General features: G+C 41.8%; 2 protein-coding genes across 2 annotated transcripts in view; both read left to right on the top strand.

Annotated features, from left to right (window-relative positions):
* Window positions 1-12,408, top strand: part of LOC145850252 (tripartite motif-containing protein 16-like) — a 698,685-nt gene that overhangs the window by 492,094 nt on the left and 194,183 nt on the right. The window lies entirely within an intron of this gene.
* LOC106574391 (ladderlectin) lies at window positions 8,330-9,343 on the top strand. The gene has a single exon (XM_014150245.3). It carries the CDS (start codon window positions 8,368-8,370, stop codon window positions 8,926-8,928), a length of 561 nt encoding a protein of 186 aa, XP_014005720.2. The 5' UTR covers window positions 8,330-8,367; the 3' UTR covers window positions 8,929-9,343.

Here is a 12,408-nt window from a genome sequence, read left to right as displayed (position 1 = left end):
AGGTGAGTGCTGCATTTAGCTGTCTTCTGGGTTTTGGTGACATTATATGCTGGCTTGAAAAATGGGTGTCTGATTATTTCTGGCTTGGTACTCTGCTGACATAATCTAATGTTTTGCTTTCGTTGTAAAGCCTTTTTGAAATCGGACAGTGTGGTTAGATTAACGAGAGTCTTATCTTTAAATGGCTGTAAAATAGTCATATGTTTGAGAAATTGAAGTAATAGGATTTTGAAGATTTTGAAAATCGCGCCACAGGCTGGCAGTGGATGTTACGTAGGTGGGACGAATTCGTCCCGCCGGTCCCATAGAGGTTAATTATTAGTCTGCAGCTAAGTAAATTATATAATCGAACGCGAAGACCAACGAAACAACCATTCTATGACGACATTAATGAATGTCGCTTTGAAAGATCCATTCTAACCGAGAGAGAGACTCTCCAACAGAACCGAACTCTCCAACAAAGAACGACGACACACTGAGCGTAAATATATATTGATTGCAATTGTTCCCGAATGAGTGAGCCTTCAATTGTCAATTGTTAATATTAATGAACTCTGTGTAACTTCTCAGCGGACCGTTTATGACCCATTGTTCAACAGGCCGACCTGCCTGTTTAGCCCACAAGGGCATATTCCTCTACCAATCCTTTGTGACGATAATTACTGTTTGTATGTTTTTCTGTTAATTACTTAGTGTAGTAAATAAATGATTTTAAGACAATTGATGTATGGATGATTTTAGTAAAGACTGGGTTCGTGCAGATACAACAATTTACGACGTTTGGAATGAGACTGGACTAGAGGTAAAATACACCATTTAAACCAGAAGATAATCGGCCTATATAATAATATAGGAAAGTTATGTTAGGAAAATTATAACTTTTGCAATCTGAATATTCTCCTTGGTGCCCCGATCTCCTAGTTAATTACAATTAAACGATTAATCAGTTTAATCGCGTGATAATAATTACAGGGAGTTAATTGATAAACATGTCTTCCGTTTAATGGTACACAAAGACACGACACATGTTTGCCAATTTGTTTGATAAAGCCTGGAATAAGAGAAAAAGGACAACCTATAATTAAATGCCATATTCAGTTGTAGTTGTATATCAAGTCCACGTACGTATGGATTGTGCGTCGGCTTATACATTTGAAGTCGGAAGTTTACATACACTTATGGTTGGAGTCATTAAAACTCATTTTTCAACCACTCCACAAATTTCTTGTTAACAAACTATAGTTTTGGCAAGTCGGTTAGGACATCTACTTTGTGCATGACACAAGTAATTCTTCCAACAATTGTTTACAGACAGATTATTTCACTTATAAATCATTGTATCACAATGCCAGTGGGTCAAAAGTTTACATACACTAAGTTGACAGTGCCTTTAAACAGCTTGGAAAATTCCAGAAAATGATGTCATGACTTTAGAAGCTTCTGATAGGCTAATTGATATAATTTGAGTCAATTGGAGGAGTACCTGTGGATATATTTCAAGGCCTACCTTCAAACTCAGTGCCTCTTTGCTTGACCTCAGAAAAAATATGTTGACCTCCACAAGTCTGGTCATCCTTCGGAGCAATTTCCAAAAGCTTGAAGGTACCACGTTCATCTGTACAAACAATAGTATGCAAGTATAAACACCATGGGACCATGCAGCCGTCATACCGCTCAGGAAGGAGACGCGTTCTGTCTCCTGGAGATGAACGTACTTTGGTGCGAAAAGTGCAGATCAATCCCAGAACAACAGCAAAGGACCTTGTGAAGATGCTGGAGGAAACAGGTACAAAAGTATCTATATCCACAGCAAAACGAGTCCTATATCAACATAACCTGAAAGGCCGCTCAGCAAGGAAGAAGCCACTGCTCCAAAACTGCCATAAAAAGAGCCAGACTATGGTTTGCAACTGCACATGGGGACAAAGATCGTACTTTTTGGAGAAATGTCCTCTGGTCTGATGAAACAAAAATAGGACTGTTTGGACATAATGACCATCGTTATGTTTGGAGGAAAAAGGGGGAGGCTTTGCAAGCCGAAGAATACCATCCCAAACGTAAAGCACAGGGGTGGCAGCATTATGTTGTGGGGGTGCTTTACTGCAGGAGGGACTGGTGCACTTCACAAAATAGATGGCATCATGAGGAAGCAAAATTATGTGCATATATTGAAGCAACATCTCAAGACATCAGTCAGGAAGTTAAAGCTTGGTCGCAAATGGGTCTTCCAAATGGACAATAACCCCAAGCATACTTCCACAGTTGTGGCAAAATGACTTAAGGACAACAAATTCAAGGTATTGGAGTGGCCATCACAAAGCCCTGACCTCAATTCTATAGCACATTTGTGAGCAGAACTGAAAAAGTGTGTGCGAGCAAGGAGGCCTACAAACCTGACTCAGTTACACCAGCTCTGTCAGGAGGAATGGGCCAAAATTCACCCAACTTATTGTGGGAAACTTGTGGAAGGCTACCCGAAACGTTTGACCCAAGTTAAGAAATTTAAATGCAATGCCACCAAATACTAATTGAGTGTATGTAAACTACTGACCCACTGGGAATGTGATGAAAGAAATAAAACCTGATATAAATCATTCTCTCTACTATTATTCTGACATTTCACCTTCTTAAAGTAAATTGGTGATCCTAACTGACCTAAGACAGGGAATTTTTACTAGGATTAAATGTCAGGAATTGTGAAAAATTGAGTTTAAATGTATTTGGCTAAGGTGAATGTAAACTTCCGACTTGAACTATACATAAGCTGCAGGTTCGGTGTTCAATTCTAGCGCTAGAAAGTTTTTTATTGTATTTTTTTAAGCTTTTCCCTTTACTTTACACTAATCTTAACTATTCGGAATTAATGCCTAAACTTAAGTTTTAGTTTCATGTTTGCCGAGTTTGACTGAAAAGCTCAAATATGGCAACAGCTGGTGTAGTTAAAACATCAAGCCATGGTGTAATTCTGCTACTGCAGTTACAGCACAGGTTGGCATTTTATTTGAGGATTAGATTGTTATTGTTACAACTGTTTATAAGGAAAATACAGACACATTTTATATGTTCAAATCATGTTGGAAATCAATGAAAGCATATTTTTGTTGTTGCAATATACAACTGGGAAGAGTCCAAGGACAATTGTAGAGGGTCAAACCAAATCTGGTAAATCAAATCAAATGTATTTATAAAGCCCTTCTTACATCAGCTGATATCTCAAAGTGCTGTACAGAAACCCAGCCTAAAACCCCAAACAGCAAGCAATGTAGGTGTAGATGCACGGTGGCTAGGAAAAACTCCCTAGAAAGGCCGGAACCTAGGAAGAAACCTAGAGAGGAACCAGGCTATGAGGGGTGGCCAGTCCTCTTCTGGCTGTGCCGGGTGGAGATTATAACAGAACATGGCAAAGATGTTCAAATGTTCATAAATGACCAGCATGGTCAAATAATAATAATCACAGTAGTTGTCGAGGGTGCAACAAGACAGCACCTCAAGAGTAAATGTCAGTTGGCTTTTCATAGCCGATCATTAAGAGTATCTCTACCACTCCTGCTGTCTCTAGAGAGTTGAAAACAGCAGGTCTGGGACATGTAGCACGTCTGGTGAACAGGTCAGGGTTCCATAGCCGCAGGCAGAACAGTTGAAACTGGAGCAGCAGCACGGCCAGGTGGACTGGGGAAAGCAAGGAGTCATCATGCCAGGTAGTCCTGAGGCATGGTCCTAGGGCTCAGGTCCTCCGAGAGAGAGAAAGAAAGAAAGAGAGAAAGAGAGAATTAGAGAGAGCATACTTAAATGCACACAGGACACCGGATAAGACAGGAGAAATACTCCAGATGTAATAGACTGACCCTAGTCCCCGACACATAAACTACTGCAGCATAAATACTGGAGGCTGAGACAGGAGGGGCCAGGAGACACTGTGGCCCCATCCGACGATACCCCCGGACAGGGTCAAACAGGAAGGATATAACCCCACCCACTTTGCCAAAGCACAGCCCCCACACCACTAGAGGGATATCTTCAACCACCAACTTACCATCCTGAGACAAGGCCGAGTATAGCCCACAAAGATCTCTGCCACGTCACAACCCAAGGGGGGGAGCCAACCCAGACAGGAAGACCACGTCAGTGACTCAACCCACTCAAGTGACGCACCCCTCCTAGGGACGGCATGGAAGAACACCAATAAGCCAGTGACTCAGCCCCTGTAATAGGGTTAGAGGCAGAGAATGCCAGTGGAGAGAGGGGAACCGGCCAGGCAGAGACAGCAAGGGTGGTTCGTTGCTCCAGAGCCTTTCCGTTCACCTTCACATTCCTGGGCCAGACTACACTCAATCATTGGACCCACTGAAGAGATGAGTCTTCAGTAAAGACTTAAAGGTTGAGACCGAGTCTACATCTCTCACATGGGTAGGCAGACTATTCCATAAAAATGGAGCTCTATAGGAGAAAGCCCTGCCTCCAGCTGTTTGCTTAGAAATTCTAGGGACAATTAGGAGGCCTGCGTCTTGTGACCGTAGCGTACGTGTAGGTATGTATGGCAGGGCCAAATAGGCAAGATAGGTAGGAGCAAGCCCACGTAATGCTTTGTTGGTTAGCATTAAAACCTTGAAATCAGCCCTTGCCTTAACAGGAAGCCAGTGTAGGGAGGCTAACACTGGAGTAATATGATCAAATTTTTTGGTTCTAGTCAGGATTCTAGCAGCCGTATTTAGCACTAACTGAAGTTTATTTAGTGCTTTATCCGGGTAGCCGGAAAGTAGAGCATTGCAGTAGTCCAACCTAGAAGTAACAAAAGCATGGATACATTTTTCTGCATCATTTGTGGACAGAAAGTTTCTGATTTTTGCAATGTTACGTAGATGGAAAAAAGCTGCCCTTGAAACAGTCTTGATATGTTCTTCAAAAGAGAGATCAGGGTCCAGAGTAACGCCAAGGTCCTTCACAGTTTTATTTGAGATGACTGTACAACCATCCAGATTAATTGTCAGATTCAACAGAAGATCTCTTTGTTTCTTGGGACCTAGAACAAGCATCTCTGTTTTGTCCGAGTTTAAAAGTAGAAAGTTTGCAGCCATCAACTTCCTTATGTCTGAAACACAGGCTTCTAGCGAGGGCAATTTTGGGTCTTCACCATGTTTCATTGAATTGTACAGCTGTGTGTCATCCGCATAGCAGTGAAATTTAACATTATGTTTTCGAATGACATCCCCAAGAGGTAAAATATATAGTGAAAACAATAGTGGTCCTAAAACGGAACCTTGAGTAACACCGAAATTTACAGTTGATTTGTCAGAGGACAAACCATTCACAGAGACAAACTGATATCTTTCCAACAGATAAGATCTAAACCAGGCCAGAACTTGTCCGTGTAGACCAATTTGGGTTTCCAATCTCTCCAAAAGAATGTGGTGATCGATGGTATCAAAAGCAGCACTAAGATCTAGGAGCACAAGGACAGATGCAGAGCCTCGGTCTGACGTCATTAAAAGGTAATTTACCACCTTCACAAGTGCAGTCTCAGTGCTATGATGGGGTCTAAAACCAGACTGAAGCGTTTCGTATACATTGTTTGTCTTCAGGAAGGCAGTGAGTTGCTGTGCAACAGCTTTTTCAAAAATGTTTGAGAGGAATGGAAGATTCGATATAGGCCGAAAGTTTTTTATATTTTCTGGGTCAAGGTTTGGCTATTTCAAGAGAGGCTTTATTACTGCCACTTTTAGTGAGTTTGGTACACATCCGGTGGATAGAGAGCCGTTTATTATGTTCAACATAGGAGGGCCAAGCACAGGAAGCAGCTCTTTCCGTAGTTTAGTTGGAATAGGGTCCAGTATGCAGCTTGAAGGCTTTGAGGCCATGATTATTTTCATCATTGTGTCAAGAGATATAGTACTAAAACACTTTAGTGTCTCCCTTGATCCTAGGTCCTGGCAGGGTTGTGCAGACTCAGGACAACGGAGATTTGGAGGAATACGCAGATTTAAAGAGGAGTCCGTAATTTGCTTTCTAATGATCATGATCTTTTCCTCAAAGAAGTTAATGAATTTATTACTGCTGAAGTGAAAGCCATCCTCTCCTGGGGAATGCTGCTTTTTAGTTAGCTTTGTGACAGTATCAAAAAGACATTTCGGATTGTTCTTATTTTCCTCAATTAAGTTGGAAAAATAGGATGATCGAGCAGCAGTGAGGTCTCTTCGATACTGCACGGTACTGTCTTTCCAAGCTAGTCGGAAGACTTCCAGTTTGGTGTGGCGCCATTTCCGTTCCAATTTTCTGGAAGCTTGCTTCAGAGCTCGTGTATTTTCTGTATACCAGGGAGCTAGTTTCTTATGACAGATGTTTTTAGTTTTTAGGGGTGCAACTGCATCTAGGGTATTGCGCAAGGTTAAATTGAGTTCCTCGGTTAGGTGGTTAACTGATTTTTGTCCTCTGACGTCCTTGGGTAGGCAGAGGCAGTCTGGAAGGGCATCAAGGAATCTTTGGGTTGTCTGAGAATTTATAGCACGACTTTTAATGCTCCTTGGTTGGGGTCTGAGCAGATTATTTGTTGCAATTGCAAACGTTATAAAATGGTGGTCCGATAGTCCACGATTATGAGGAAAAACATTTAGATCCACAACATTTATTCCATGGGACAAAACTAGGTCCAGAGTATGACTGTGGCAGTGAGTAGGTCCAGAGACATGTTGGACAAAACCCACTGAGTCGATGATGGCTCCGAAAGCCTTTTGGAGTGGGTCTGTGGACTTTTCCATGTGAATGTTAGTCACCAAAAATTAGAATATTATCTGCTATGACTACAAGATCCGATAGGAATTCAGGGAACTCAGTGAGGAACACTGCATATGGCCCAGGAGGCCTATAAACAGTAGCTATAAAAAGTGATTGAGTAGGCTGCATAGATTTCATGACTAGAAGCTCAAAAGACGAAAACGTCATTGTTTTTTTTTGTAAATTGAAATTTGCTATCGTAAATGTTAGCAACACCTCCGCCTTTGCTGGATGCACGGGGGGTATGGTCACTAGTGTAACCAGGGGGTGAGGCCTCATTTAACACAGTAAATTCATCAGGCTTAAGCCATGTTTCAGTCAGGCCAATCACATCAAGATTATGATCAGTGATTAGTTCATTGACTATAACTGCCTTTGAAGTGAGGAATCTAACATTAAGTAGTCCTATTTTGAAATGTGAGGTATCACAATCTCTTTCAGTAATGGCAGGGATGGAGGAGGTCTTTATACTAGTGAGATTGCTAAGGCGAACACCGCCATGTTTAATTTTGCCCAACCTAGGTCGGGGCACAGACACGGTCTCAATGGGGATAGCTGAGCTGACTACACTGACTGTGCTGGTGGCAGACTCCACTAAGCTGGCAGGCTGGCTAACAGCCTGCTGCCTGGCTTGCACCCTATTTCATTGTGGAGCTAGAGGAGTTAGAGCCCTGTCTATGTTCGTCTAGAGCCCTGTCTATGCCCTTTCTAAATCATTCTCTCTACTATTATTCTGACATTTCACATTCTTAAAATAAAGTGGTGATCCTAGCTGACCTAAGACAGGGCATTTTTACTAGGATTAAATGTCAGGAATTGTTAAAAACTTAGTTTAAATTTATTTGGCTAAGGTGTATGTAGTAAACTTCCAACTTCTACTGCTAATCTTTCACATTTGAATTCTTTCTTGGGGGCCCGGCCGGGTTTAAATGCTTTTTTCAGTTTCATTCATTTGTATTTATACATCTGTATTTATTAATTGTAGTTTTTGCTGCTTAAAGGTTTTTGTTGTTGCCTAGACAACCTTATTTTCATGTTGATTCTTCGTATTCGGTGGGAGGAGCTGCACCTCAATATTAGGAAGTTGTTCTTAATGTTTAGTACACACCAGAAACTGTTGAGCGTGAAAACCCAGCAGCGTTGCAGTTCTTGACACGAACAGGTGCATCTGGCACCTATCATACCCCGTTCAAAGGCACTTAAATCTATTGTCTTCACCCTCTGAATGACACACACACAATCCATCTCTCAGTTGTCTCAAGGCTCCAAAATAATTTTTTAACCTGTCTCCTCCCATTTATATACACTGATTAAAGTGGATTCACCTGGTCAGTCTAGGTCATGGAAAGAGCAGGTGACCTTAATGTTTTGTACACTCAGTGTATATTTGCCACAAGGATTAGGATACATTTCCCAATAGGATGTGGATTCAGTGTAAACATGTTTTTTTGGTACATTGGAATCAGTGTAAATATATGTTTTTGTACTTCGTCCTTGTGGCTTGGTGACCTGCACGTATAAAAGTGTTCCTCTTTCTCAAGCTGAACAGAACCTACAGACTACCACCTGTGATTCCTTTTCTGACAGGAAAAGATTACCATGGAGAAGTTGGCCATCCTTCTGCTTCTGAGTGCTGCCATTGCACTGGGCGATGCCAACCTGACCCTGCTCCTTGGTTTAGAACCCTTACTGAAGACTGAGGAGGAACAGACTCCTCCTGTTGAGGCTCAGGTAGCAGCAGTGCAGGAGGGGACAAAGGAAAGTTCATGTCCCTCAGACTGGCACCCATATGGATCACGCTGTTTAAAGTTTGTCAGCATTCAGCAGTCATGGGCAGATTCGGAGCAAAACTGTTTGGCACTTGGTGGAAACCTAGCATCCGTGCATAACCTTTTAGAGTACCAGTTCATGCAAGCACTGACAAAGGACACCATTGGCCACCTACCTGGCACCTGGGTTGGAGGTTTTGATGCAGTCAAGGAGGGCTTATGGATGTGGTCAGATGGGTCCAGATTTGACTACACTCACTGGAACACTGATGAGCCCAATAACGCTGGAGAAGGAGAGGACTGTCTGCAGATGAACGCTGCAAGTGAGAAGCTCTGGTTCGACGTGCCCTGTGAGTGGAAGTTTGCATCGCTCTGTTCCAGAAGAATGTAGGCTAGGAAATGACACAGCCACTTCACCTCCCACCTCCAGGGGTCAACAGTCTACACTTCAATACTCAAACCAAGATCTGTCACTCACTGCAGCACACCAACATGACAAATAAAACATGTATTCGCAAAAAAAGCTTTCCACCTATCTATTGATTAGCTAACGAGCCATATCTAACAGTTAAAAACAATGACAGAGGAATTTACAAGAGACAGCAAACAACAAACATGTAGCTACCGAAAAAACAGCCTTTGAAGTTCAGTGCAGACTTTTATACTAAGTCATGATCTGCTGTTAGCTAGCTACTGTTTAGGTAGGCTAACCTTTCAGGTTAACTAACATTAGGTAAACTTGTGATGAAACTGTATGATGTTGATGATCCTGCTTTTCAAATTAAAGATAAATTACATACTCTGAACAGATTGTTTTCTTCATTTGCTATTGCTTAACAAGTTGTCATGGCATCAGTTAGTCAATGGTAAGTTGTTTTTAAACTAGATAAAGACAATCTCTCAATAACATGAACCTGCATCACTAAAAATAATTGCTACATGATAAAACCTTATCATACTGTTAATTATGAATGAGTAACTCTCTTCCTAACAGACCATTTGTTTCTGAATGGTTTAGATGCAGGAAATTAAAGTTATATAACTATTAACTAACATGAATTATCAGCTTTTTAAAATAATGTATTAATGCATTTTTTTTATGGCTTAGTAAACATGCATACAATGAATAAATACTTAGTAGATATTAAATGAATGATTTATTTATTCAGGTTAACTAATGCATTAACTAATGTACCCTTATTGTAAAGTGTTACCATTCCCTGTCTTTCATATCTGAGGCTAAATCCATGAGGCTAAGAAATGTGACAGGGAATGTGTCCACAGAGAGAGAGAGAGAGGGAGAGAGAGAGAGAGAGAGAGAGAGTGTTATTCTATTTCTCCCCTGAATGAAGGACTGAAGATGCTCTGAGATTAAAAGGCAGAAAATAATGAAAAGGCGGAGTCACAGGGACGGAGAGTCCCTCACACAACAACGTGACAGCCAGTAGGGCTTTAGGAGGAGGGAGATATGAGGAGGAAGCTGCTTCTATTGGGCAATTGTCGGAGGAAATTCATTTGTGACACCAGGTTATATTAAAATTATACTTCACTTTATTTGCACCTACTACGCTTAAGGCGAGGTTAGCGTATACTGTAGGCTCACTGGTCAACAAGAGCAGGAAAGGACAGGGGACAGCAGAGAAGTACAAGTTGAAGAAAGTGCAGTGTCAGAGACACAAATGAAATAAAAACATCTGCTTTTCTCCATACCGTCATGACAGTAGCAGATATTTCAAAACGTTAAAAACAAATAATTTAAATGACTCTTTATACACAATTCCATTAGAAGCATCAAACTCATAGCTATAAGGCGTTTGGATATGAAGCTTACGTCATGCTTCAGATTGATAGTGAAGTCAGCCTTGAGTGGGTCCTCTCTCACTTTGTTTTTGAGCCTCGAACATCAGACCACTGTCTATTAGAATTTGCAGTTAGAACTGAATAAAAGTATTATTACTACCTTTTAATCTTGTCTTCCTGACTGTATTATACTAATTCTGTTTCTACTGAGTGTACAAAAAATGAACAATACCCTCCTAATATTGAGTTACCCCCGCCCCCCCCTTTTGCACTCAGAACAGTCTCAATTTGTTGGGTCATGGACACTACAAGGTGTCGAAAGCTTCCCCACAGTTGTGTCCAGCTTCCCCACAGTTGTGTCCAGTTGACTGGATGTCCTTTGGGTGGTGGACCATTCTCGATACACACAGGACACTATTGAGTGTGAAAAAACCCAGCAGCGTTGCAGTTCTTGACACAAACCAGTGCGCCTGGCACCTATAACCATACCCCCGTTCAAAGGAACTTAAATACACTATATATACAAATAGTATGTGAACACCCCTTCAAATTTGTGGATACAGCAATTTCAGACACCTGTTGCTGACAGGTCTATAAAATTGAGCACACAGCCATGCAATCTCCATACACAAACATTGTCAGTAGAAAGGCCTTACTGAAGAGCTCAGTGATTTTCAACGTGGCACAGTCATAGGATGCCACCTTTCCAACAAGTCATTTCGTGAAATTTCTGCCCTGCTAGAGGTACCCCCCCCCCCCCCCACCGATCAACTGTAAGTGCTGTTATTGTGAAGTGGAAACGTCTAGGAGCAACAACGGCAGAGATCGATGTGGAAGAACTTGACCGGCCTGCAAACCTCAACCCACCTCAACCCCATCGAACACCTTCGGGATGAATTGGAACGCCGACTGCGAGCCAGGACCTAATCGCCCCCAACATCAGTGACCCGACCTCACTAATGCTCTTGTGGCTGAATGGAAGCAAGTCCCCCCGCAGCAATGTTCCAACATCTAGCAGCAAAGTGGGGGACCAACTCCATGTCAATGCCCATGATTTTGGATTGAGATGTTCGATGAGCACGTGTTCACATACTTTTGTAGTGTATTTTGATCTTGCCCATTCACACTCTGAATGACACACACACACACAATCCATGTCTCAATTGTCTCAAGCATTTTTTTTTTACCTGTCTCCTCCCCTTCTTCATCTACACTGATTGAAGTGGATTTAGCAAGTGACATCAATAAGGGATCGTAGGTTTCACCTGGATTCACCTGGTCTGTCTAATGTCATGGAAAGAGAAGGCGTTCTTAATGTGTTGTACATTCAGTGACGCTGTTATAATAACCAAACAGTTGGAATAAAACAAATATTGATGATGTAAACTGGGTGTACAAAACATTAAGAACACCTTCGTAATATTGAGTTGCACCACTTTTTGCCCTCAGAACAGCTTCAGTTCGTCGGGGCATGGATAAGGTGTTCCATGGGGATGCTGGGGCCATGTTGACCCTACTGCTTCCCCACAGTTGTGTCCAGTTGGCTGGATGTCCTTTGGGTGTTGGACCAGTCTTGATACACACGGGGAAACTGTTGAGAGTGAAAAACCCAGCAGCGTTGCAGTTCTTGACACTCAAACCAATCTTTTGTGTTGCCCATTCACCCTCTGAATGGCACACACACACAATCCATTTTCTCAATTGTCTCAAGGCTTTGAAAAAAATTCTTCTTTAACCTCTATGGGCTAGGTGGGACGCTAGCGTGCCACCCGTGGTGCACTCCATCAACAGCAGGTGCATTTCAAGAGCGGCAAATTTGAATCCAAATAAATGTCAAAATTCAAAATTTTCAAACATACAACTATTTTACACCCTTTGAAAGATAAACATCTCCTTAATCTAACCACGTTTTACGATTTCAAAAAGGTTTTACGGCGAAAGCATAAATTTAGAGTATGTTAGGACAGTACATTTACAAGAGTTGTGTGTAATGTTTTGTCAAGTCAAAGACAGGGTCACCAAAACCATAAAACCAGCTAAAATGATGCACTAACCTTTTACAATCTCCATC

This window comes from Salmo salar, unplaced genomic scaffold (genome assembly GCF_965601325.2).
Source record: "Salmo salar unplaced genomic scaffold, fSalSal1 ptg000221l, whole genome shotgun sequence".
NCBI classification, from domain to species: Eukaryota; Metazoa; Chordata; class Actinopteri; order Salmoniformes; family Salmonidae; genus Salmo; species Salmo salar.
This window is presented reverse-complemented; position numbering and strand designations above follow the sequence as displayed.

What these genes read in the sequence shown, in the direction of transcription:
- LOC106574391 (XM_014150245.3), top strand. Translation starts at nt 8,368, where the DNA reads ATGGAGAAGTTGGCCATCCTTCTGCTTCTGAGTGCTGCCATTGCACTG.